We start from the raw sequence: 27,817 nt of genomic DNA, 5'->3' as shown, positions 1-27,817 counted from the left end.
CATACTTTTACAGGTATCAAAGGCGTGGTTCGTGTATACTGATTGAACGGTTCCAGGTGTGTTCATTTTATAACACCGAGGCATTTTATTTCGAGGCTTCGCTTTGTCTTTGTTGTCGAACCCAGAAAACGTTCTTCCCCACCCCCTGTTTCCTGTGCTGTGACGGAAGTAAGTCGTATTGCTGAGGCCTCATCCTTCCAATGGCGACTGAAAACAGGCTGAATAGAAAGCGGGAGCAACCGTGGAGGGGGTCAGAGCAGTGTAACTGAAATTAAATAAATATATCATACTCTCTCACTAGTCATAAAGTTAGTTTTAGATTGTACACCCACCAAATCACGGCCGATTCAATGGCCAAAAATCGGAATATTTCGCTCCTTGAATCGGGTAAGGCGCACAATTAGCCCAATTTATTGCTCAATTTACAGAGATAAATCCGAGTTAATTGATATCCAATTAATATTATTTCCATGTATTCATTCATAGAGCTGTACTACTTGATCTCTCGTTTTCTAACGACGGGTCCATGTCGAAGAGCCGCTGAGGTGAGCTTGAGTGCGCCCGTATTGCTAACTTTAGCTAGCTAGAAATTGTAATGTAATGCTCGATTGTTCGTGAATAGATAATTATAGCATCTTAGAAACACCTGTTTATATCTATTGCAGGTTCTAGTGAGCGAATTGGAAGAATATCAGGTGTGTATTCCTCGCAGCAGCGACGGGCTGTCGGCATTGCATGCATCCCGGTTGGACTGTCTTGAACCGCAAACTTGTTTCGCTCGCCCGACTTTTAATGCCTCTCTGACCGTCTCACTCGTTTGACATCACACGTTTTTACTAACTTAATTTCTGGTTGTGTTTCGAGCATCTCTAGTATTGCGATTTCTTATCCAACCTCTTATTTTGACAGCTCTTACCCTGCAGGTTAGACTGGCAAGGAAATGAACATCCAAGATCATACGAAGATTTGGTAAGATATTTAAATCTGCTAAATGTAAATTTGTCTTAATGGTCTGTTATTGTTGAATGACAAAACAGTCACCATGCCTGTGTTTGTTTGCTCCCTTTGTCCTATTCTTGCCTAGTCGCATTTGTCTTATGTGTGCCTAATATTGTGATTCAGTGTACGAAGAATAGGCTACACATTTTTTGTTCTGAAGCCATGATCACTGTTCATTGAAAACAGAATTTGATAGAGCTTTTATATTATTTAGCTAAGTGTTGTATTGCAGATAGGGTGGGGACTCTTGGGTGCTCGCAACGTCAAGATATCTCGTCTAGCCAATCCACGGCCTAGATATCCTGTCGTTACGTTATTTTTCTTCTGACCTGTGTTGTGATTCGTCAGTACCAGGAATGTGTTTGCATATGAAGCCCTGCCTTCTTCAAATACAGAACACTGGTGTAGCTTAGGCAAGCAGTGTGCACCTGAAGCAGAATAAGCATAAAAGTTACACAACATTTTTTATACTAGAGCATCTGGGCACAGACTACCAGACTCATAAACAGATTTTCCCCCAGGCCATCAGGCTTGTCAACCAGCAACATTAATCTATGATCACATGATCACTTCGATGTATGCCCTAGTCACTTCCTGTGTACATTCAATGTACATCACAATCAATATACATATCCATTGGCACTCCTACACTTAATATTTATAATATTTATGGCTGTGGAACTGCTGCTAGTGTTTTACTGCCATGTATAGTTTTGATATTCTTGCCGTTATTTGTGACTATTTTTTAACATGTAATATTTTGTATGCCTACTATGTAGTTGTCACTTGCCATGTCCTAAGAATTTCATTGTTCAGAATGACCTTGTGTTATTCTATGCACAAATAAAATACTGACTAGGACAATAGTTGCTTTATTGGAGGAATGAATTTGTAGGAATTTACAGGTATGTAATTGATTTCCTCAGCTGCCAATGACAAATCAGTGTCCCCTAATACCCCTCAAATGGAATAAGATGGACTTTTTTTTTGTCTCTCGAAGGTTTTCATAATTAAAATGTCCATTGTTTTTTGATATACCTCCTTGTTTTAATCATGGCTTTGTATGGAGAGAGCTTAAGATTTCTCATAAACATGAATGACGGCTCATTTACTTTTCCTTATTAACACCTAATTTTCACTGACAGGTTGCAGCCAATAGACATATCACACCGGACCATTTGCTGCAGATATGCAAGCAGATTGGTCCCATTCTGGACAAAGAGGGGGCGTCCTGTGTCCCAGGCGTACACTCCCTTCTGGGAACAGGGAAACAGTCCTTACTCCGAACATCAAAAGGTATGGATCTCCTCATTGCCTGTCCCTGCTTGTACTGTATTTCCTCCTCACTGATTGAAAACGGAGGCATTAGGTTTTTCTTCCGTCTGTTCCAGACTGCGGTGATGTTCGGTGGAAAGGTACATCATATGCAGCCCTCCACAGGGGCAGACCACCAGAGAGGCCTTTGAGCTGCAAGAATCCTCCCAACCTAGGTGTGTGCTTGTTTCCCGGTTAGGTAGTGCAATGATCCCACTGTCAGATTTGCATTGCATTTAATCTTATACTATGACACTGCTGTCATATGTAATCCAACATGCATACTTTATAGTACATTCTCCGACACAGATTAAGCCTATCAAAGATTTACTGACATGTGACTGGAGATTTTCCATTGGCTTCTAGTCTTTAGTTCTGGTCTGGAAAACCAGCCCGACATGTTTTGTATCGGCTCATCTTATTGGTCATTGGTATTGCTTTGGACTCTAATCTGTGGTACTTTGTGGTTGACAGTGGAGGTGCACAGAGGACGGGAGCTGACGGGCACTCAGCGTTACAGCACCATTCACCCGGTCAGCAACTATCTACACATGCGGATGCACAGGCGCATTCTTGGCCACCTGTCCGCTGTCTACTGCATCGCATTCGACCGAACTGGACTCAGGATCTTCACCGTGAGTCCAGCTATGAGAAGGATCAATATTTTGGTCAGAAACAGTGTGTCAGGTGATACTTTGGACGACATATTATCTCATCTCATCTCCTCAACCCCGTCTTCAAGGGCTCTGACGACTGTCTGGTGAAGATATGGTCGTCGTTTGACGGTCATCTTCACTCGACCCTGCGTGGACATTCTGCGGAGATCACGGACCTCGCCGTCAGCTATGAGAACACGCTGATAGCGGCGGGCAGCTGTGACAAGACCATCCGCGTGTGGTGCCTTCGTACCTGCGCCCCGGTGGCCGTGCTACAGGGGCACAGTGGATCCATTACCTCCCTACAGGTAGGGGCAAATACGTCACGCTGCCCACATTGTGGAGATGCGGTCAAATGGTGCAAGAGTGGAAAGAGGCTGTATTGTACATCTTATCCCAATTGTGCACCTAACATCAATAATAGCTTTGTAGGTCATGGAACTGTGCTGATGGTCTTCAGCACTCATATCCCTTAGTTAGGCCTGTGTGCATAGTGGTTTAGTTTGGCGTGGTGTCCTTCTGATGATTGCAGTGGAATATAATTGTATGAATTGCATCTGTCCTCAGTTCTCACCATTTGCCAAGGGCTCCAAAAGATACATGCTGTCCACTGGAACTGATGCAACAGTCTGCTTCTGGCAGTGGGATGTTAACAACATCAATTTCAGGTTAGTCGTGTCGATTTCACCAGAAGAAATGTGATGACTGACTGGTTACATCCTTAAAAATACTTGCTGTAATGCAACACGTATTTATATGAACATTTCCCCTTTTTTTTGTATAGTGACCGCCCGCACAAGTTTACTGAGAGACCAAGGCCAGGAGTTCAGACTGTGTGTTCATCGTTCAGTCCAGGTAAGACTAGAAAATGGTCTAGTTAATTCTGTTGTAGTAGCTAGTGACACATGAATACTGTTGGTATTTTGATGAGTAAACTTGTTGAGTCATGCAGGTTATAGGTAGTAAGTTCACCTTTCAGTGTGGTTGGCCAGAATATTTCAGACATTCCGTAAGACCAACGTTGGCCGCGTTTTTGTTTTGTAAAATATTTAGGTGGCATGTTCTTAGCGACGGGGAGCACTGACGATGTCATCAGAATATATTACCTGGGCTGTGGAAATCCTGAAAAAATATCAGAGCTCGATGCACACACGGTAAGATCGCAGTTCTCAAAATTAAAACATCATAGCAGAGTAGCCACATGCTAATCACATAGAGAGAGTAGGAGTTACCATATCATCACATAAACATTCACCCCCACCCCCTGCCTTTTAAAGGATCTCATCATGCCATTGATTTCTCCTGACCTCTGTCTAGGACAAGGTCGACAGCATCCAGTTTTCCCACTCAGGAGAAAGGTATGGTTGATGCCCCCAATATGAGTCCAGGTTTTGCATTGAACCTGATGGTTTTGCTTCGGTCGAAGCGCGACGACGGTCTAAAGCCGGCTTCCCCTCTTCCAGGTTCGTGAGCGGAAGCAGAGATGGCACGGCGCGGGTCTGGAGGCTGCACCAGCGCCAGCAGTGGAGGAGTGTCCTGCTCAACATGTCCGCCACTCTGCCAGGGTAAGGAACAGCTGGATGGCACCGCGCTCCGTCGGCCGACTTGTGTGGAACTTTGCCTTTAATCTCTCATCCGTTTCTCCCGCCAGCAGGTCTGAGCCCGTGACGGACGAGGAGAGCTTCTTTAAGCCCAAGGTCACTATGGTGGCCTGGGATCGCCATGACATCACAGTCATCACGGCAGTAAACAACTACCTCCTCAAAGTGTGGAACTCCTACACAGGGCAGCTGTTACACATCTTAAAGGTAAGAAGGACCACAGTGTGTTATGTTCTGACCCTTCTGTTATATAGCAGCGGTCCCCAACCTTTGTTGCACCATGGACCGGTTTCATATTGACAATATTTTTGCAGTCCATATTCTAATTATATCATAATCATCTTTATTGTGAGCCTAGTATGCCTAATCGGTAATAATGCAAATAAAAAATAACATGCATAACATGGATGCGATGGTAAATGCAAGCATTCATTCCGCTCCAAATTGCAAAATAGGTCTTGATCTTAAATAAACAACCAAAAACAACATAAGATATAAAAAAGATTCCAACAACAATATATATTTTCAACTTGTAAGAATGCACTTTGGACTTTTTGTCGGGTTTTGAGTTTGCGCATGCGCAATTTATCCTTTCCGTGCGGCCGTGAGCGAATGGGTGGGCCCGGTGGTTGGGGACCGCTGTTGTATACATGTCCACATCTGTCCTTCAGTGTGTAGCTAAAGAAAAGGCCTAGCCAGCTGGTCGACCTGAACACGTCATGACCTGAACACTGTCTTGTGTTTAGGGCCACGAGGATGAGGTGTTTGTCATGGAACCGCACCCGTTCGACCCAAGGATCATCCTGTCCGCCGGCCATGACGGCAATATCTTTGTCTGGGACCTCGTCAAGGGTGCCAAGACACAGCACTACTTCAACATGGTGAGGAACGCCTGCGTACTTTCGCTTACCTTTTCTATCTCTTTAATCTGTGACGTTTTACTGCTTTACTCTCAACTCTGATTCTCAGCCGTGACCAGCTGTCATCTGTCGTCCGTGGTTGTTCTCGTCTCTCCCCACAGATTGAGGGCCAGGGCCACGGGGCCGTCTTCGACTGCAAGTTCACTCCTGACGGCCAGCGCTTCGCCTGCACAGACTCCCACGGCCATCTGCTCATCTTCGGCTTCGGCAGCTCCAAGCCCTACGAGAAGGCGAGGCCTTAGGCGCTTTGCACTATATGTATGCTGGGAAATTTCAAAGATAGCGGAAGAAAGACACAAACATGAAGCGAGCAAAGCGCAGTCCAGCGCGGGACGTTCTTATCAATTAATCGACTATTGTTTGTTAAGGTTAACAGTTATTGATTAATGAAATTCCTTGAAATTTGCAACCTTAGTTGCATCGCGTCCCCGGCTGATGAAAACCCTTGAACCCGTAAATGGCAACTGAACGTCTCTTTTGCCGTCTCTCTCCCCTCAGCTTCCAGACCAGGTGTTCTTCCACACCGACTACCGGCCACTGATCCGGGACACCAACGGCTTTGTGCTGGACGAGCAGACGCAGCAGGCGCCACACCTCATGCCGCCGCCCTTCCTGGTGGACGTGGACGGCAACCCCCACCCCCCCAGATACCAGCGGCTGGTCCCGGGACGGGAGAACGTCTCCGCACAGCACCTGGTGCCCCAGCTGGGATACGTCGCCACAAGTAAGAAAATTAACCGTCTGGCAAAATGCGATCCGTTTGGGTTAATTTGTGCTTGCCATCTGCAAGGTCAGGGGGTCCATGTAACGTTAACAGTTTAATTTTATCTCTTTAATTTGATCAATGACGTGACTAAATAGAATAATACTTAATTGGTTGCAATATTTCAATTTATAATTTATTTTATTATGAAATTGAAATTTGAAATTGAAATTTGACTATGTGGACTCATTTTTTCCAATTGTTGATTTTTGTACATGCTCCTTTGAAAAATGAGAATTGAAATATTGACAAAGGTCAGAAAACTGGAGTATTTCCTGTTTTTCGCCTCATCTGGAGGGAGGAGGGGAGGGAACTCCGACTGCACGTCATCAAATGTCACAGCGGAATCAACCAATCGCACCGCCAGCTTGTTTCTGGCACTAATTTCAGTTTATTTCTGTCTGCGTTCCCTGTAGTCAACTAACGTTGAGTTGGCATACAGTAAGATATAATCCATCTTTGCCCAGTACATGAATATACTATGCATATTCACCAACAACTACTTGTCCTATGTCTATATATTCATGTTATCTTACCACCATAACAGATATATTCAAAGCATAACTTCACTATTTTCGCCATGTTAAAATCGCTGTGCTACAGTTACAGTACTGTTAAGGCCAATTTATACTTCATCGTACAACACTTTTGAAAGTGTCGACAGACAGAAATGACATCACTGTCAACACTTTTTTTGTGTCGGACAGGGGTGTCTTACACCTACCAAACATTCTAATGTCAGATGCCGTCACTTTCATCGCACAGCTGTGATTGGATAGCTAGATAGAAGGCACTTCGTTGCCATGGATCAATCAGCCAAGCGTCTGCAAGTTACCATGGAGGTAAAAAGACACTTCGCTGAAGTATAAATGCTAAATGTCGGTCAACATTTTTTTTTTCTATCGACAGACATTTGTCATACAATACTTGTCGACTGAGTATAAATTAAGCTTTAGTTCAATGAAATTGATAGTCTTCTGCTCGATCTAGCCTTCAGTAGCCTAGGCTGGCCTACTCGCCAAATGTCAAGAGGTGGACATCGTCCTCTCTTCCTAGAATCTGGTTATGTGCTTTTCTTACATTTCCTTCCAGATCAAGTATTTATCTATCTATCTTAAGCAGTTTGATTAGTGTCATTATAAGCACGGATAATAACCAGGCATTGACCCGACCCCTGGCCGGACTTCGATGAAATTCTCCATTCATTTTCTATGCGGTTGTGTGTGAGTCATCCTGCCCACAGAGAGTAGCCTGTATGAGTCAGTCGGCTGTAGTTTATCTGTGTATTATCATAGACTCTGAGGCTGCAGCGTAGGATAAGGCTCGACTATTGTAAGAGCATTACACAACAAATGGATGTATAGCCGGAGTTGACCCCTCACCCAGGCTCGGGGTGGTAAAACGATAGCCCCTCGGCCCCGAGCCTGGGAGGAGAGGAACATCAAACCCACACGAAGAAGAAGAAGAACGACAACAAAATGCAAAATTTAAATAATGCAACCAATTACATATTATTCTATTTACTCACGTCATTGATAAAAGTAAACCGCTAAACGTTACACGGACCTCGGGGGACTGTGATAAGTCTGCTAGTGCCAGGTGATAATATGATTGGGCTCTACAGCTGCATTGGAACCAAATGTGAAAGTGTGTATTATTTTTCTTCCTTTGTGAGACGTGTGTCATGGGTGTGTCTACCCATGTGTGATTGCACACCTGTGCATTGACACACTAACCCACCTCTTCCTTAACACTACCCCCCCCCCCCCCTTCTCCTGCTCTCAGGTGACGGGGACGTGGTGGAGCAGGTGATCAGCCAGCAGACGGCGGAGCACGAGGAGGCAACCGCCAGCACCCGCCGCAGCGTCCTGGACGAGGCCATCAGGCAGCTGCAGGAGCGCCAGGATCGCCGGGGGAGGCCGGAGCCCGGGGGTCAGGCAGACGGTCAGCCAGGGGGTCAACAGGCCCAGTTCCCCGCACCAAGCACCCCACGCAGAGGTAGGCAGCGCGCTCCGTCAATGGGGTGGGATCGTGCGGCCAACTGGTGCATTGTCGGCTGATTTTCTCCATCCTCAAGCATCGGTCTTCCGATGCTCCCCACGCATCGTAAGACCGGGAACGCCGTCGGAAGCGCGAAGTCGCTGGCGCTGAACGTGACGTGGCCGCTCATGTCATTGTCCCTTGATTTCCCCCAGCCTCTGTGAACGAGCGCGGCGAGGTGCAGTCGTCCCCCAACGTGGGCCTGCGTCGCAGCGGCCAGGTGGAGGGGGTGCGCCAGATGCACCAGAACGCGCCCCGCAGCCAGATGGCGACGGAGAGGGACCTGCAGGCCTGGCGGCGCAGGGTGGTGGTGCCCGAGCTCACGCTCAGCGGGTACAGGTGAGGTGCCAGCTGTGTCGCCCTCTTCCTTGTGCCAGCGTGCGCATATTACATTCTCTATAGTCACGTTTGAAAGGCCGACGGTAGTTCTTATATGAGGATATTCAGAAGTTCATATCATATCATAGGATATGTCTACTATGAACCAACCAAGTTCAAGTTCATGTCATATATGAGGACATGTCAACAAGGAACAAAGTTGCTCATATCAACAAACCTGTGCAGTGTTTCCCACAGGATTGGCGTGTAGCTATGGCAGGGGGAGGGAGGGGGAGGTCCGGGTGGAGGTTAACAAGGAAAGAGGTGCCTGATCTATATAGCTTACATCGCGTGTGTTAGGCTAACGTTCACTAGTTATCGTAAGTCAAGTGAGAAAACAAGCAGCTAATGTAGTGTGGTAGACATCGCTAGCGAGTTCAGCGAGCTAACAAAGTTGACAGTTGTGAGATTTTGATGATTTGAAACAGCTTGACTTTCGAGACCATCCCGATTTCGGGAGCTCACATTCTGTTTCTCCTGCAAATGAGTCTGGATATTCTCCATAGAGATCTGTTTGTGCCAGATCAGAAAACGATCTCGCCAATCAGTGTTGGTTCTGAGGAACTTGAAATACGAACAGCTACACTGGGCGGGTTTAGGGGTGATGACATGGTTATGCGAACTAAACCTTCTGGAGCGTCAGGTTAAGTTATAATCATGGCAACAACTAGTTGGCTAGCTAGAGGATTGACAGGAGCCTTGAGAGCGCAGCATTGGATGATCTGAACCGCGTGGAAGTTGGAGATGGGGACTGTGTGTGCAGCAGCGAGGCTAACAAGGCTATAAGTACCAGAGTGAGAGGGAACGGTCTGAAGGGACGGCATACGGTGCAAAGCTAAGCAAATGACGTTAGCGGTATTGAGCCATTTTATTTGATTAGATTTAGGAAGAGGAAGGGCTCATTATGAAACTGCCAGGAGGTCCGTAAACTGTGGCGGGCCGCCACAGCCAAGTCTGTCGATGGTAAACACTGCTGTTATTATACTTTGTGTGAACGATCTTCTAGGGGCCAGGAAGATTTCCGGATGGCCAAAGGAGAGGAGGAGATTGCGCTGTATAACGCCAAGAAGCGCAGGCTGACCTATGGCAGCTGTAGGGTGAGTAAAACTATCTTTATCTATCTATCTCTCTCTCTATCTCTCTTTCTCTATCTTTCTCTATCTCTCTCTCTCTATCTCTCTCTCTATCGTCCAACCAATTCAAACATCCTGAGCAGCTCTTCGGCGTAAAACGACATTGGCGCGCTTGAACATCCGTCGTTCCGTCTTTGTCATACAGGATGATTCCGACGACGAGCCCCTCTGCGTCAAAAAGCCTCAGTCTCGCAAGAAGCAGAGGCCGTCCCAGAGCCGCGACGGGCTGGCCGAGGAATTCATCGAGTTCTCGTGCGAGGAGGGAGAGGAGACAGCCACCTCGGAGGTAACGTTAGGGCACATTCTAACATACCTGTGCGAATGAGAAATATGCTCTCAGCATGTTCCCCTAAGGAGGTAAGATGTCGACGTAGCATCGGTGAAAGCACCACATTTGAGTAACTTCTTGCCTCCTCTCTCCAGGATAATGAAATGGAAGTCAGTGAGCTGGACTCCTCCAATGAGGAAGAGGAGTGGAAGAGCGACAGTTCCTGGTAAATACTTTAATTTCTTTCTGTCTCGTATTACATTGCTCTATAACCATGCCCTTACAATACAAGACAAACTGCCCTGGCTGGCTAACAACAGTGTAACGCCACACACTTATTGTGACTGGCAGCCACTCGACCAGCGAGTACTCCGACTGGACAGCGGACGCGGGCATCAACCTACAGCCCTCCACCCCCCTGTCGTCACGGAGACGAGTTCGGCGGCAGATCAGCAGCTCGGACGATGAGGAGGCGAACGAGGAGGAAGAGGAGAAGCCGCCCAGCGACGAGGAAGAGCGACCGCTGCAGAAAACAAGCAAGCAGAAGTCCAAAAAGCCCAAGAGCAGGATGCCCAAGGTTCGTCAAGTAACATAACGTTATCTATACTTGGCACCTACTCTATATGAATCCATTTTCATTTCAGTGTATAGACTATTAAAGTATTAGAAGTACCCAGGCCAGAAATATTGTTCTAATGAGAGTTAGTGTTCCGATCAGCGCCCCAAAGCCCGGCCATCAATCAACCGAGAAGTGTCCAACGAGTTCCGGCCCTCCACATGGATCACTGATGTCTATCCCAGGAAAACTCCCTTCGTGCCCCAGATGGGAGACGAGGTATGTGAAGAGGACTTGAGATCCCACTGCACCCTTCTTTTAATATGGACCAGTTTTCTGCCCAGTCAACTAAAAATATCCATGCAATGAGAATCTCCACTGACCAGTTTTTTTTGGGAGGGGGTGGGGTGTTGAATCCAGGACGTGTCTTCACCTATGCCAGGGGATGTGTTTTTGGGTCTATATTCACCTCTGCCCCCCCACCCTCAGGTGATCTACTTCCGCCAGGGTCACGAGGCGTACGTGGAGGCGGTGAGCAGGACGAACCTGTACTCCATCAACCTGGAGAAGCAGCCCTGGAGGAAGATGGAGCTGAGGGTGAGTCCTACAGTGTGAGGGTGAGAGGGAGATCAACAGTCTGGGGGTGAGTCCTACAGTCTGGGGGTGAGTCCTACTGTCTGGGGGTGAGTCCTACTGTCTGGGGGTGAGTCCTACAGTCTGGGGGTGAGTCCTACAGTCTGGGGGTGAGTCCTACAGTCTGGGGTGAGTCCTACAGTCTGGGGGTGAGTCCTACAGTCTGGGGGTGAGTCTGAGGGTGAGTCCTACAGTCTGGGGGATGAGTCTGGGGATGATGGCGCGGCGGTTTTGCGACCAGTCCAGGAACTCCCTCACCAGAGAGGAGCTCCTGAATATCAGGGAATCTACCCCTGCGGATTTAATTCAGGATTTTGTTCCACTACAAGAAACAACGCGTATCACGCCGTCTCCCGCACTGCAACACTCGGACCACAAAACCATCCACTTGATTCCTAAATACAGGCTATATACAACTATAAATACAACTAAAAATCTCTAAGCCTGTCGTTGGGGCATTCAAGAAATGGACCAGCGAAGCTAAGAAAGAATCGTGCGCGATGCTAGAACAGGCTGACTGTGATGGGAGCTAAATTGATTGGGCGGGCACAGAGCCTGGTGACAGCCAGGATGAGTACACAGACACTGTGATGTCATTTGTCAGCTACTGTGAGGACGTATGTGTTCCAACCCACACCAAGGTCAGCTACAACAACGGCAAGCCCTGGTTCACAGTCAAACTCAGGAGGGCAAGGCTGGAGAGGGAGGAAGCAAGGAAGAGTGGAGACAAGGAACGGTTTAAAGAGGCCAGGTACAGGTTTAGCAAGGCAGCGAAGGAGGCTAAACGACGCTTCTCGTCCTTTGTCTGGAAAGGCCTGAGACAGATCAACCTCAAACTGAAATCCCCCCCCAGTCCACTGACGACCCAGGCCTGGCCAACGACCTGAACCCCCCCCCCCACTGCATCACAGCCCCTCACCATCCTAGAAAAGAATGTGAACCGCCTGTTCAAGAGACGGAAGCCCTGGAACCCGGCGGGATCAGACTCTGTCTCCCCCTCCATGCTGAAGTTCTGTGCTGATCAGCTGTCCCCGGTGTTCACTGGCATCTTCAACACCTCAGTAGAGACGAGCCTGCTTCAAGACCTCCAGCATCATCCCTGTCCCCAAGAAGTTAAAGATCACCGGCCTAAATGACTACAGGCATGTCGCCCTGACCTCTGTAGTAATGAAGGCCCTTGAGCGCCTTGTTCTGCTGCACCCCAAATCCATCACAGACCCACTCCTGGACACCCTGCAGTTCGCCTAGAGAGCCAGCAGGTCTGTGGACGATGCAGTAAACATGGCCCTACACTACATTCTTCAGCATCTGGAAAACGCAGGCACCTACGCCAGGATCCTGTTTTTTGATTTCAGCTCTGCTTTCAACACCATCCTCCCGCCTCACACTGGAATACGAGCTCTCCCAGCTGCATGTGCCTGACTACCTGCAGGTAGATCACTGGCTTCCTGTCCGACAGGAAACAGTACATGAAGCTGGGCAAACACATCTCTGACTCCAGGTCCATCAGCACCGGCTCCCCCCAGGGCTGCGTCCTTCCCCCCTTCTCTTCTCCCTGAACACCAACAGCTGCACCTCCAGCCACCAGTCTGTCAAGCTCCTGAGCTCTGCGGACGACTCCACCCTCATCGGACTCATCTCTGAGGGACCTAACTAAACACCAGCTCCCTTGCCAAGAAGGCGCAGCAGAGGATGTACTTCCTGAGGCAACTGAAGAAATTCGATCTACCAAAGGAAATGATGGTACTCATCTACATCTCCATCATCCTCACCTCCTCCATCGCTATATGGTACTCTTCCGCCACAGCTAAGGACAGGACGAAACTGCAGTGCGTCTTCCCATCCGCCCCGGCCGTAATCTCTTCGTGCCACTCCCCTCAGGCAGGAGGCTGCAGTCCATCAGGACCACGTCTGCGCGCCACACAGGCAGCTTCTTCCCCACGCCTCTTCCCCACGCCTCTTCGTGTCCCCCTCTGACCCCCACCGCCCCACCACAGACTCCACCACTGCTGAGAGACACTGTTGATAGACACTTGCACATGAATGTGTGTATAGGACGCACCGCGCTCACACAACATGCCACATTCACATATACACATACACACATTCGCCTACACATTACACTCACTGTATATACACTGACTGCACTACTTTTTTGTAAATTGTTCTTTTCTTTAGCTTATCCCTTTTTTGCACTAGCTTTCTGTACTTTCCCTTTGCACTGTCCTGTCTTATCCCTATCCCTGCACCCTGTCCAATATTGTCTAAATGGTATGCGCCTCGCCCGAAAGCAAATTCCTAGTACATTGTAAAACAGCATGGCAATAAATGGAGTCCAACAGTTGGAGGGTGAGGATGAGTCTGAGGGTGTGTCTGAGGGTGAGGATGAGGCCTACAGTTGGAGGGTGAGGATGAGGCCTACAGTCTGAGGGTGAGGATGAGGCCTACAGTTGGAGGGTGAGGATGAGTCTGAGGGTGAGGATGAGGCCTACAGTTGGAGGGTGAGGGTGAGGATGAGGCCTACAGTCTGAGGGTGAGGATGAGTCTGAGGGTGAGTCCCAACAGTCTCATGCCCAGCTGAGCTCTCCTGTTTCTCACTTCTCCATTATTTCCCCCCGCACGGATTTTAAAGCATGGCAACATTGTATTTTGAAGGGGCCTACAGATGAACAACAAACGCTCAATTTATCAATATGCCATCAACTGTGTCTAGTTACACCAACCACCAACGGGTTAGGCTTAATTGATAGTTGCTATTTAGTTGATCTATAGGTTATCTGTGGGGACCCTCACCAAATGTTGTCACTGAAAGGGTTTGATTGGCATAATCATCGCTGATTTCTCTCCTCAGGACCAAGAGTTTGTAAAGATAACGGGGATCAAGTATGAGGTGTGTCCTCCAACACTTTGCTGCCTGAAACTTACCCTGATTGACCATGGCACTGGCAAGATCACAGACAAGTCATTCTGCGTCAAGTAAGTCAGTTAGAGAAACTTGTGAGTTAATATGGCTGCCCCTGGAGGAGGACAGCTTGGATGCTCAATGCTGACGACCGCTTTAGCGCGTGTTCCCGTGTTGCTTCTCATTTGCACGTGTACGGTGTGTCACTGTATGACGAGAAATAAACAACCCTGAAAAAGTTTGTTTGAGTGTTGTGCGTAATGCTTGCATAAATCACCAGTAGTACTGTGGGACTACAAGTCCCAGAACACACGGTAACATCTGTATTTCGATTGGTTCTCCTCAGGTATCACGACATGCCAGATGTGATTGACTTCCTTGTGCTTCGGCAGAGTTATGATGAGGCGCGTAGTAGGGTCTGGCAGCCCAGTAAGTTTGGCTAATTTACTGTTAAGTCTGCCGGTCACGTCGGTATTTCCAAGCTGAAATTCAATATTTGTTGTAGTATTTACACCATAAACACAGTGGTGTTGTTTCCTGTTCAGGCGACAGGTTCAGGTCGGTGATCGACGATGCCTGGTGGTTTGGGACCATAGCGTGTCAGGAGCCATATCAGACTGAGTACCCTGACAGCCATTTCCAGTGCTTCAAAGTCAGGTGAGATAAAGAATTTCCAAACCCCCGACATGCAGAAATAACTGTTTGGGGCTGTATCCAAAATACTGTGACCGCCGCGCTCTCAACTTGGCCGGCGTCGTCTTGTCACTCACCAGATGGGACAATGGAGAAACCGAGAAGCTGAGTCCTTGGGATGTGGAAGCCATTCCAGAGGATGGTAAGGAACACTGTGCTGTCCAGCTGTCATGTACTTTGGAGTGAAAATGTATCTCCAAAAGGGGAACACTACTGTTCTTTTTGGCTGCATTCATTTTGGCTGTATGTTAAAAGGGGAAATTGGATAGCTACAGGACTTTGTGTAGTGTTTGCTGTATATAACTGCAGAGTAACATACGTACGTACGTGTCTGTGTCTGTGTGTTCATTCTCCAGTCCAGCAGCCAGACTCCGTGGGTGGCGGAGTGCCGGTAACGGCAGAGGAGATGAGGGAGGTCATGTACAAACCGCAGGCCGGCGAGTGGGGCGAGACGAGCCGGGACGAGGAGTGCGAGCGAATCATAGCTGGCATAGACCAGCTCATCACCGTCGGTACGCACACACACACACACACTTTGTCACACCCAATAATGTTTCGTCCAATCCTAATTGAGGCCTTTCTCATCTCATGGACAGATATTGCAGCTCCGTTCTCTGGTCCTGTGGACACAGTCCAGTACCCTACCTACTGCACTGTGATCCCCTACCCCACAGACCTGGGCACCATCAGACTGAGGCTGGTCAACAGGTTCTACCGGTCAGTCCAAGCTCCTGAGGGAAATAGTTTGCCGAAGGTTTGATGGTGTTTAAGTGTGTATTTGTAACCTGTGGCTATGGTTCCCAGGCGCCTGTCAGCGTTGGTTTGGGATGCGAGATACATTGTGCACAACGCCCGGATCTTCAACGAGCCCAGAAGCAAGATAGCCCACTCGGCAAAACTAATTACTGAGGTCCTTCTGAAGTTTGTCAAGTGAGTTGTCCAGTAGCCAGGGCGGGACATTCACGATGCCCCTCACTCTGGCCGTGATGCCCCCAAAATAATTGTACCCCCTTGTGGGCGGCCACCATGGCTTTTGTGTCCCTTCTATAAGTCTCAAGATTGCTTTAGAAGCGTTAGTGGTCTCCTGTTGTTTTCTTGCATTGCTGCAGCTCTCAACATGGCTAGACTAATAGTGATTTTCACCTCTTTTAATAATTTGAAACTCTTTCTGGAATAATTGCTTTAGAGTTTTATGACAAACTGCAAATTTGTTGTTTTAAATTAACAAACATATGTGTATGGTCATGGCACAGTTCAAACGGGATCATGAAATGATTGGTTTATTGCCGTTGACTACTGTACATATTATTTATGAAATAAGGTCCCATGGCACAACTCTTCCTGCTTCCGCTGAACACTAATTGCGAAAACTACTTCCTGTTCAAAGACAATACTTATTTTTTATACTTGTCAGGTCCTACTAATCCCAAATAGCTTGGAGAAATTAAACATGCATATCAATCAAAAGCTCGGGTCTCAGCAGGTTTAATGAATTCAGTGAAGGTTACGTCATGTAGTATAGTATAAACAATGCCTGCTAGTAGGCTTTGATGTGATGAGACACTGGCTCCAAGTCCTCTTATTTCACTCAATGTCCTTTTTGCCCTGACATGCTGCCTTTGTGCTCTAAAAATTGAGTGATATTGAAGGCCCTTGCCCCTAAAATGACGAAATTCCAGCTCTGCCAGTAGCTTGAAATTAATTTCAATGTTATACTTTAAGATGGTTCTATCAGTAGTAACAGTTCTTTTCTTTGGTTTCCTCAGCAACCCTAGCTGCACAGATATCATGGAGATCTACAATTCTGTCGAAGAGATGGACGACACGGATGATGAGGTACAACATTTGGTTTCACGTTGCTATATTTATGCCTGAAGTGTCAGTAATGATGGATACTAAACTTGTTTATTTGGGTATTTAACCGATTTGAGTTTGAATGATGGTTCTCAGGATCTGGACGAGGTGGAGGCCCCAGGCACTTCTTCCGGATCCAGACTGCGCCAGGTGAGCAGCGGTTAAGTGTCATGTTACTCTGCGCATGTGTGAGGGTAGTAGTACTTTGTAAGGAAAATGGCTGCTGCTGCTGTTACTGCTATTGAGCAGAGGTTTCAGTAATGCATGGTGGATTATAATTGTCCAACATCGGTACAACAGAACACAGAAGTTCCATATGGAGCTTTCAAATGTTCTGTTAGCTTTCAAGATACTAGATAGTGTTAAAGACAGTTGGCGCTTACCACTTGTCCAAGCCTCTCGTTTGTGAACATGAAAGTCAGTCTTGAAGAGAATCTTTGTCAATAATTCGCCACCATGGGGTGCTGGTGAACTGCAAATGAGTGGAGATGCAGACTGCCTACTACACACGATATACTGGCAAGGGAGAAAGTAGTAGATCAAAACTGCAGATGGCTGCATGGGATGCTGCCAAAGCACATATCACTGGGCAAAAGACTGTCCACGCAAAATTGACTGAAGAGGAGAGACAGACAGATGTTATTGAAGAATGCAACCTTACTTGTCAGGCAATGATTCTTTTGACAATCTTCATAGTGGAGTCGTTGGGATCAGCTGTGATTCACACAGCTAACACTAGAACGGCGTGTGGAGAAAAAATGGCCTGATCATCACAAATGTCCTTCAGTTGTCAATTTATTTATTTTTAACCAATTTTTGACGTTTCTGTTGGAAGCAGCACTCAGTGGAGGCTGTACCAGACAGGGATGCCTGGAAGGGCCTGTGCAAGCGCCTGCTCAGCTACATCTTTGAGTGTGAGGATTCAGAGCCCTTCAGACAGCCAGTGGATCCTGACTCCTACCCGGTAAGCCGACACAGAGAGCGATAACATCACCATACTGACAGACACTTGTTGATCAGATGTGATTAAAAATCTGTTCCATCTCTGTTCCCAGGACTACCATAGCATCATCGACACCCCCATGGACTTCGGGACGCTGAAAAGGAACCTGGAGGAGGACAGCTATGAGAACCCCATAGAACTCTGCAAAGACACCAGACTGATTTTTGTCAACGCTAAAGCCTACACGCCTAACAAACGCTCAAAGGTATGCTAGTGCTCTCTTTTAGTGCTAGTGCTTTCTAGGATTTAGCCTGCTTTTGTTGGGCTTCTTGATTCATTCTTTATAAGGAGCTTGTTTTGTCAGTAATACTACCCCAAGCTCAGCAAGGAAGGGGAGGATGGTACTCTACTCTTCACAAATTTGATTAACCTTTTGGGCTCCCTCAATTCCCTAAATCAATTTAACTACTGCTGACAACTATCTATACTGAAAGGTTTTGCAATAAAGTTGTGATTTAGTCTCCACAGCATTCCCCAGCCCATGATTGGATTATCCCGCAGAGGACACAGTCCCACTATAAAACACTGGATTTCAAGTGGTGCCAACAGCGCCCTCTAGTCTAGACACTGAGTACTTACATTACATTAGTCATTTATCCAAAGCGACTTACAATAATTGCATTTAACTAGGTAGTCAGTGTATTACTACTCACCAGCACTCACAAGTGCATCTCCTTTCTAAACAAGTTACTATGAGCATAATCTAGTGCTAAATCTAAAGTGCAAGAGTAGCAAAATATGAATACAATAGGTGCTTCAGAGGGAGGATCCTGGTAGTACTTCTTGAAGAAGTGCGTTTTGAGCCTGCGGTGAAAGATGGCACTCTCATGGCAGAGAGCTCTCTTTCCGACCCTCCTCTGAGGAGTATAGCAAGCTAGGATTTGTCCAGTAGTAACCAGGCTAGCTTAGATATTGTGCTTTTTGTTCCAGCAGTATGACTTTCTTGCCTGAAAGAAAAATCAAGCTCCCATCAAAATCAAAGTGGCTAATGTTAACCTTTGCAGCAAGAGTTCATGACACTAAACAAACTTGTTTGTTTGAAATCAGTTCAAATGTGATAATGAAAAGCAACACATTTTATTTTCACACCTTGACTACAGACTAGAGAGTAGTGAACGAGAAGAGAGGAGACAGACATTTTGACTGTTATGGTGTAATTCAGGACAGCGAGGGCAGCCAGGACAGGTGAATGGGGACAGGACAGGTGTCCCCAAAGGTCACAGGACGCATCAGAATGGCAAAGGAAAATTGGTTTGTTAGATTTGGAGAATAGGCCACTGCCGAGGCGTTCATTTCTGTGCTGCGCTGCTGATTTTAAAACCTCGTCTCCAACCCCAGATATACAGCATGACCCTGCGACTCTCCGCCTTCTTCGAGGAGCGAATCAGAACAATCATATCTGAATACAAAACCGCCGTCAAGAGCAGTGAGAAGCTCCGCCGCAGCCAGAGGTTCCGCAAGAAGCTCCAGCACCAGGAGTCCACTGCACCCAGCGCCAACACCGCAAGGTGGGCCTCGTCGGGCTTGGGGGGGGGGGGGGGGGGAGGGAACTAGGGTCTATGGGCTCAGACACAAAGGACCTACAAGTCTAATCGTGTCTATTTCTGTGTCCTGAAGTGAAAAGAGGGCCGCCCCAAAGACTCAGGAAAAAGTGGAGACGGTGTCGCCAACCAAATCTACCTCAGCCAAAGTGTCTGCTCCCGAGAGAGCCAGGAGGAAGAGCCACCGCAGCAGCTCAGGCCACACGTCCTCCGACGACTCCTCGGGGTCCAAAGCTGCGTCCTCCACTCCTGGTAACATCGCTTTCTCTCTTCAAGATGGACGTCCCATATCAAGCACATGGTCTCAAACAGTCACTGATTTGAACACGGTATGGGTATTGAGCATTTTCTCCTATTGTTTCTCCCACATTAGACTCTGACAGCGAAAGTGATGTGACTATAAGTGACTCTGAGGACGAGAAGCGCACAGGAGCCTCGCGGCACCATCGGAGTCGAGAGACCAGGGGCAAAGGGAGAGTCACCAGGAACAGAGGGGGAAAGAAGCGGAAGAATGGTGAGGATTTCACACGACCACTTCCTTTCACACGGGCTACTTCCTTCCTGTCCCTAATCAACTCTTTTGATTTATTGCGCTTCAGTCGCTGAGAGTGAGAGTGAAGAGGAGGACTCTTCCAGCGAGGGCGAGGAGAGCGAGGGCAGGGGCAAGTGCGCCAACTCCTCGTCTCGCCGCTACCCCAGCAGGGTCAAGAGCCGGAGCACCAGGCTGACGAGGAACAGCGCTGTTGACAGGAAGCAGCCAGGTAAACGGCAGCGCAACCAACGCCATTAAAACAGGAAGTAGTATGTCGCATACGGAAGAAAAAATGATGACACTAATGCTACATGCATTCATTCTGTTTGGGTTTCCAGTACCTTCTATAGGCCATGAAGTAAATGCTTGTGTTCTGATTTGTTGTTTAGTCACATTGGTTGTTGGTCACATGATCAGAGCAGCCATTTTCCCTGTCAAACAAGCTAAAGAACAGCATGATTCAAGACCTTGTTTAATCTTGCTCCATCTGTCTGTGAGATCCTTTGAGAGGCTTTGCTACCTCTGTCCTAGTCTCACATAGCCAGCCCACATCCTCACCTTGTTGTTGTTGCGCTGGAGAAAGGTCTGGCTGCAATAGTGTTGTCACGATACCAAAATAACTACTTCGATACGATACCTGCTAAAAATATCTCCATACCGATACTGAAACGATACCATGGCAAAAACCTAAAACATATAGGAAAAGTAGGCTAATGGAATAATGCAATGTCAGGTGTAGCCTACTGATCTCAGTGTTTGCTGTCTGCTGAGGCGGAGCAGGAATGTGAACTGTTTAAACTAAATTGATTACATAAATATTTAATTGTATTATTTTATTCATTAAATTAAAAAAAAAAACTTTAAAATAATAAGCTTGGGATGCTACAATTATAAACTGAAAGTCTGCTCTGCTCCACTAGTCTGACACTCAGATTTAATTGCTATTCAGATTCAGGGGTGGGAGCCAGGCTACTGATCCTCTCCTTCACTCTGTCCGCGCGCAGCAGAGTGGGTCGCAGCCTCGCAGCGCAGAGCAACGGTGTTCACGTTAGGGCATGACGAGCTCCAGAGTTTACAGATTGCCTCATTGATGTTATGAGGTTCCCCAGCTATTCGCATTTGGTTTAAAGCTCAATGAGAACGTTTTTATGGTTCAATATTCACCTTTACTTGATATTAGTTTATGAATTGGCCTTAGAAAGACCCCCAAAATTATTTTTGTGACATGCGACTGCATGAGACCCTGTGAATTTATTATTTTAGACTTTCGGTGTACTGGCTAGTACACTGGCGGGAAATCTTGTGGCGGAAACTGAAGTGACACGTTTTGCGTGTCACAATGTCAGGAAGACAACAAACACTTCGCCCCGCAAAACGAAATGAACATGCACATAAAAGACTGGTATTTACCTGCATTAAAGCCATCCTTCTAGAAAGAAGCTACAATCTTCCAATTCAGTCTGCACCACGCACGTTTATCATTTTTTCCCATCATTATAGCGAGTGAGTGGGGTATTGTGGAAAGTGTGGTTCTTAAAACGCAGTGCCGATTTTATCATGACCAGAAGGGCTGCCAAAGTGCCAAGTTATCTCATGTAGCTTTAAATCTGAAATATAGCTGCAAGCAGCCATATGGGGGCCTAGCAGATGGTGCAACCAGGGCATCAAAGACAACTAGGCTATAGTTATAGAGCTATAGCGCCCCCATTTTGTTTGATCGGCCCAATGACGGAGGGTTAGCCTCTCTCCATGGGAGTTGATAGGCATACAACGTATAGTGCCGTTTGGTCGAACCGTTCAGAAGTTATACACCTTTATGTGAAAAGCCACACCCTCTGCAATCTTCATTGACTCGCTGTATCCCTGACTTTTGACTTTTCAAACTTTTGCCGAATTAGATCTTTAGATATTGGTCCCTAGATTTGAGGGACATGCAGATTGGTGAATGTTCCTCGGAGGAGATAGATTTTAAGTGTTTTTCCACAAAATCCAAAATGGCGGAAAATCCAATATAGTGGAAAAGATGTCATGACTCGGCATGAGCCACGGAATCCAACGGTACCTCGTTTTTGTAAATCGGGCTGATGGCTCAAAAGTTGCATGCCTAAACGCACCTCCAACTTTGACACATGGTGGCGCTAGAGGGTTCGAGGTGTGGACATGAGACTTGGTCAGGAGGGTCATGGCACTGTCCCGAATGAGTATGACAATTTTTTTTTTTTTTTACCATATGGTTCAATGGGCTGCCATAGACTCCATTTGCAGAAGAAGAAGAAAACGTAGAATCACTTGGGGTGCCCCCCCAAATATTGCCAAATATGTGCTTTTGCTTTTGGAAATCCTCCGCCACGGTCTAGAGTAACCAACTGAGCAGCCTTCAGCCCTTTCACTTTCCTTCGTGAACGTACTTTGCAAACTACAAAAATAGGCTATAGGCTATACAACATTGATAAAATAGACCATGAATTTCCTAATTATATGATTTATAAGACTGATGACTGATTGCTTCCATACATAGCCGCGGGAGCGTATTTTGAGCAGGATGCTGCTGACATAAGTAAGTCCAAGCCCAACCTCTCAAGTGCATGGTTGCACAGCATTGTAAAAGGTATGCCCATCTTTATTATATTTTGTTAGGATATACTATTCGATTTTAATATGTTCTGCTATTGTAATCTGTTCTGTTTATTATTTTATGCATTATAATAGTCAAAACGCAATCTCCAAAGACACAGCAGCAACATCATATAATTTAGACAAATTGCAATCTCCATACACAAGACTTAGAAAAGATTTTTAAGTCTGACACCCTCTCACATCTAGATGTGGAGTTTTTAAGTCACATACTATACGATTTTGCAAAGACTGGGATCATGCAGGTCGTTTGCATTAAGACTAAAAACTTCAGATATTAAACAGGTAGAGAAAAAGTCTGATTTAAAACTCAGATTGCCACCTCAAACGGGGAGCGCGATCAGACTCTCACTCTAGCAAAACTCATGATTTTATTCAGACATTGGAAAGTGTGTTTATTTAAATCCTTCGGATGGATGGACAAAATGAGAGGTTATTATGGAATATGATCCAGGGTAGACCAACTTGAGACCGAGTGGAAGCGAGTTGAGTGGAAGCGCTTGGTCTAGCAGGCCTACCTCAAAAGAAAAAACAATAATAATAACTTATGCTGAATAACAAATTAGGTAAGTAAAATAAGTAAGCCTTGAGAGAACCAATGTTTCTCGGGCCTAGTGGCCCATAGGGCAGAAGCCTATCTCCTGTTTCTGTAGCGTGAGACGGCTTGATGTACTAGTACACCCCCTGGACATGACGCTAGTATGTCGCAGGGACTTACCCCCAATCCAACCCTTGATGCTGAGTGCCAAGCAAGGAGGCATTGGGTACCATTTTTATAGTCTTTGGTATGACTTGGCCGGGGATCGAACTCACAACCTCCCAGTCTCAGGGCAGACACTCTAACCACAAAGCACACTAACCACATAGGATCACCCTAATTTGGAAATGTAGGCCCGAGAATAGGCTGACCAAGATTTCCTTTGGTTGAAGACAGGCAGCCCTAAATAAATGCATTCAAAACAAATTATTTTCATAGATAACTGTCAGGGTCTGTTTACAACAGGCACGCGCATGCTCGCAGTGTTGCGAATGGTGTTGCAATAGCGTTTCCATGTAACCCTGATAACTTCTGGCAACGCTGATAAAACGTTACGTGTAACTTGGATGTCGTGTTACGTGTAACTTGGATGTCGTTCTCATTGTCATTCACGTTCTCGAAGCGGCGCCGTGTCACCCAGGCTCGAGAGAGAGAGACGCGCGCACACTGCGCCGACACACTGCCTCGACGCAACTCGGAAATATGGCTCATTCTTAAAGTACCGGTACTAATAAAATGGGGTATTGTACCGTTTTTGACGGCAGGGCATCGTGGTGCCTTTCTAGTATCGGTATACCGTGCAACACTAGGCTGTAATCCTTACCATTCAGAGAAGTGGGGGTGGGGAATCGTCTTGGGCGGAGATGATCAACCATGCTTGGAATGTGAAACTTTTTCCATAACCGGTGGGTAAACATGCAAGGATGTCCCTATTAGACAGCAAATGTTGTGTGTGTGTATATATATATATATATATATATATATATAACATATATCATATTCTTTGACAGAAAACGGTTTCTATTGAGCCGGGTAGGCACTAGGCAGTGTAGTTATTTAACCTTTCATTGTTTTGTGTGTTCAGAGAGGAGGGCCCAGATGAACGGCCACAGCAGACTCGCCCGCCGGGAGAGGCGTTATCAAAGCAACTCTGAGAGGACCCCGTCGCAGGGCTCAGACGTGTACAGGGAGGAGGAGGAGGAGGAGCAGGAAGAGGAGAACGTCAGCCGCAGGACCCTGACCAGGAAGACCGCCAGGGCGGCCGTCAACAAGATGAAGCTCCTAGAGGCTTCTGACGAAGACTACGAGGAGGACGACGAAGACGAGCCCAGGAGGAGCAGTAGCCGCCAGGCCACCAGGGCCAGCAAGCGCACTGCTGTCATCCAGAGCAGCTCTGATTCCGAGGAGCAGTCGTCAGCACAGGGTAAGACCCCCCCACAGGGTGTGTTTGCCCAGCGGCTTTAAGCCTAGGCCTTGGAGTGTAAGGAAATCGGCTGTTTGGATAAGGGTCTTGACCACAAGTATATGTATATGTATATATATTGTATATGAACCACCTCTTACATTTTTCTTAACCAATCCTTTAGTGCTCAATTACACACACTACCAGAAATGTACCCATCTTACATCACAGAACCGATTTCATTACGGCATCTAGGTTCTAAGAAAAGCAAGGAGTCGGGCGAATCGGAGGGCGAGGACAGCGCCGAGAGCGACGACGCCTCTACGCGGCGTCAACAGAACGGCGAGAGTCTGAGCTCCGTCTCGGGCGGCCGTAGGACCAGACAGGCTGCAGTGTCAGAGGGGAAAGGTGAGAGCGGCAGATTAATCTGCTCTGGCAGACACGCCTGCGCTACTCTTCACTGATTAAAGAGAATTGAACGTTTGTATCGACTGGCTTTTCAGATGGCCCGTCCCAGGTGAACGGTCACCGCGCCAAACCTAAGCGGCCAGACAGCAATTCTGATAAAGAGGAGGCTGCAGATGACAGCTCTGATGGTGAAGAGGAAGAGGAGGAAGAAGAGTCGGCTGTCCCGCAGAAGTCCTCCAGGAACACGGCGCAGCTTCGCATCGGTAGTGATGTAGAGGAGGGGGAGACCCTCTTCAGGACTAGGCAACGCAACAAAGCCCCAGCGAGCACCGACGAAGAGGACCGGGATCACAGCACCCGTAAGCACCCGCATCAAAACGGGAGGAAGGTGGACAAAGGACATCCTAAAGACTCTGAGAAAAAGAGTCAAATGCCATCTAAAAGCCAAGAACAAACATCTGCCTCAGCCAACACAGCAGGGGGCGCAGAGTCGGAGGGACTCAGTGACCCTCCCAAGAGATCTGGCAGACCCAAAAAACCAGTTAAATACGAAGAGGAGGAGGAGGACGATGAAGCAGACAGCAATCCCTCAGAGGAAGAATCGGAAGGCAAATCAAAGAAGTGGCCGTTGAGAAGCAAGAACAAACCTAAAAGGCAGAGCGGCAAAGGCTCCGCCTCAGAGACGTCGGAGAAGGACGAGGCTCCCAGTAAAAGAGCGAGGAGGAAACCGTCTGGTGGTTCCTCGGACGAAGACAAGAACGAGGAGACCTTCCCCAGGAGACGGCCCTGCCTCCGAACCCTGCCCAAGAAGAGGTACATCAGTGAGACTCAAGACTCCGAGGACGACTCGGAGAGCCAGCATAGGAACGGGATGAACAATGCTGCTGTCGCCAGTGAAGACAAACATCAGCGAGATTCCAAAAAAGCCTCTCCGGTGGAGGTGAAGCGTCAGTCGTCTTCCAAGAGGAAGCGCATCTACACCTCTGAAGACAGCCCCGACGAAGAGAAACCACCCGTACCCAAAGCTGAGCGCGACTGTGAAGAGAGGGAAGGAAAGGAGACGAAAAGATCCAACGTCAAGCGACCCAAGAGGGAACCACAAATCAAGTCGGAAGAGGATAGGAACAGTCATGAAGACGCCTCCTCAGTTCAAGGGTCGGACAATGAGGAAGAGATCACATTTCCGAAAGGGAGGAGAGGTTCTAGGCGGGGGAAACTCAAGCGAAAGGAAAGCTACAGCAGCAGCAGCGCCCACAGTTCGGCCTCAGAAAGTGAGGAGTCGCCCTCTGCCTCTGAGAAGTCATCCTCCAGCTCAGGGTCCCATAGCAGTCCAAAGAGAGGAGGTCACAAGAAGGGGTCAAGGGTCAGTGAAAGGACCTCCGCTCGGCAATCTAGACCGCGCCAATGGGCTGCCTCAGAGGAGGATAGTGAAGAGTCATATGGGAAACCGCAGCAAGGGGCACGGGTCCGCGTCAGGACCCGAAACCGTGGCAAACGGACAGTGACGTATCACGACAGCGAATGAAGGACCTGGAGCGTGGCAGGCTTGGTAAGAGAGACACTAACTGGAGACCTTGAAGAGACACTTGATCGCCACAATATGGTAGTAGCACTGGAGTCCTTTCAAGAAAATGCTGTGAATCTGTTTCATTCAGGGATATTTATATTTTCTATGAAAAAAAAAAAAGTTTATAGTGTAATATGAATCTAAGCATTTGAACTGCTGGTTTTCACAGGCTCTAGAGCAAACCACGTCCCATACTGCTTTTGTGATTTGGCCAGCTGAGTGACCGTTCTGGGGAGCATTGTCAGCTTGGGTGCTATCTTAAAATACCTCTGTTTAATCAAGCATATTTTGCTGGCTTGCACTAAGATACACTGTAATGAGGTATTTCATACACTAGTTTTGCATTAGAAACTCAGGGGTCAACTAAGTTTACCGTAGTCTCAGACGTGCCGTTGTTTTCGCAATGACGAGAGCAGGAACAGGAAACCATTTCTAGGATGGCAGTTTCAGTCCAAGCACACTCACTAGGACAAAACTAATCAACTTCACTCTTCATAACCTCAACACTCCTTTGTAAATCCACTCAATTTCTTTTTTGACTGTGTTGTGAGGTGTTATGAGCCAAAATGTGCAAATATGAATTCCCAGTCCCCTTTTTTCTTCATTTTTTTATTGTTTATTTTGGAATATTTGTGTTGTGTGTACTCTAGTCAATAGGATGTAAATATGAGATTGGCATCTTTTGACAGGTTTTTGAGGATCATTCTGCAGCAAAGCATTGCTTATTTAAATTTGAGCATTAATTTTCCTTTTGTATGACATGAAAATACATTGTCTTGCCGTATGTCACAAATTGGTACCCTTTTGCATAGTACAGGAAACCAAAAAGTACTTTTTGCAAAATACTGTGATTTCTCATATTGGGAAGACATGTTAGTGCTGTTCTGTGTTATGTACTCTCAGTATTAAATTCCTTTTCAGAGTTAAATTAAACTTTTTGCCAGTCACATAATTTAGTTTTGTGTGTTGGGGGATGGGGGTGGGGGGTCTTGAACTACAACATTATACACTTTTTGCTTAATGTTTTTCATACACTTTAATATAACAGATTTCGCAGAAAAAAAGTTACACAGTATGGTAGTGGAGCGCCAGAGAGCTGATTCCTCTTGTTAATAAATCAATTCAAGGTCTTCCTGTCTTCTGAGAATCATTTATGCATTGTCAATCACCTGCTTGATTTTGAATAGATCTATAGGTCTACTGGAATCGTATACCTTTTAGATCCGTATTTCAGGAACGGAAGGAAGGAATACAAATGCACAACACGGAGAAAAATAAATGGGGCGTTTTTCTTCTGAATGGCAGAAGCCAGATACTTCAGAAACTACAAATTTATATTGTCGCTTTTGTATGACGTAGCATACATAGCGATCGCATTTTTCTTCAGCTGGGATTTCGTTATGTTCTGAACATAATTAAATGATGAAAATACATGATATTGTACTTAACATACTATGTGGCCTAAAATCATGATTTAAATAA

The 27,817-nt window shown here is 46.9% G+C and overlaps 1 protein-coding gene across 1 annotated transcript; it reads left to right on the top strand.

Moving 5' to 3' along the window:
• Positions 1-278: 278 nt before the first annotated feature.
• brwd1 (bromodomain and WD repeat domain containing 1) lies at positions 279-27,252 on the top strand. The gene is made up of 43 exons (XM_084442400.1): positions 279-387; positions 487-545; positions 666-695; positions 910-969; positions 2,145-2,295; positions 2,391-2,489; positions 2,788-2,948; positions 3,056-3,277; positions 3,537-3,637; positions 3,754-3,824; positions 4,023-4,123; positions 4,287-4,327; positions 4,433-4,534; positions 4,624-4,777; positions 5,317-5,451; positions 5,592-5,720; positions 5,989-6,214; positions 8,039-8,251; positions 8,449-8,632; positions 9,678-9,768; positions 9,950-10,090; positions 10,228-10,298; positions 10,424-10,649; positions 10,791-10,907; positions 11,118-11,225; positions 14,113-14,237; positions 14,510-14,592; positions 14,709-14,820; positions 14,937-14,998; positions 15,213-15,368; positions 15,453-15,573; positions 15,661-15,786; positions 16,623-16,692; positions 16,807-16,860; positions 17,546-17,674; positions 17,766-17,918; positions 19,052-19,221; positions 19,331-19,506; positions 19,628-19,768; positions 19,854-20,015; positions 24,043-24,381; positions 24,616-24,768; positions 24,864-27,252. Exons 1-43 carry the CDS (start codon positions 351-353, stop codon positions 26,291-26,293), a joined length of 6,792 nt encoding a protein of 2,263 aa, XP_084298526.1. The 5' UTR covers positions 279-350; the 3' UTR covers positions 26,294-27,252.
• The last annotated feature ends 565 nt before the right edge of the window (positions 27,253-27,817 follow it).

This window comes from Borostomias antarcticus, assembly GCF_949987555.1.
Source record: "Borostomias antarcticus genome assembly, chromosome: 1".
Classification (NCBI taxonomy): Eukaryota; Metazoa; Chordata; class Actinopteri; order Stomiiformes; family Stomiidae; genus Borostomias; species Borostomias antarcticus.
This window is presented reverse-complemented; position numbering and strand designations above follow the sequence as displayed.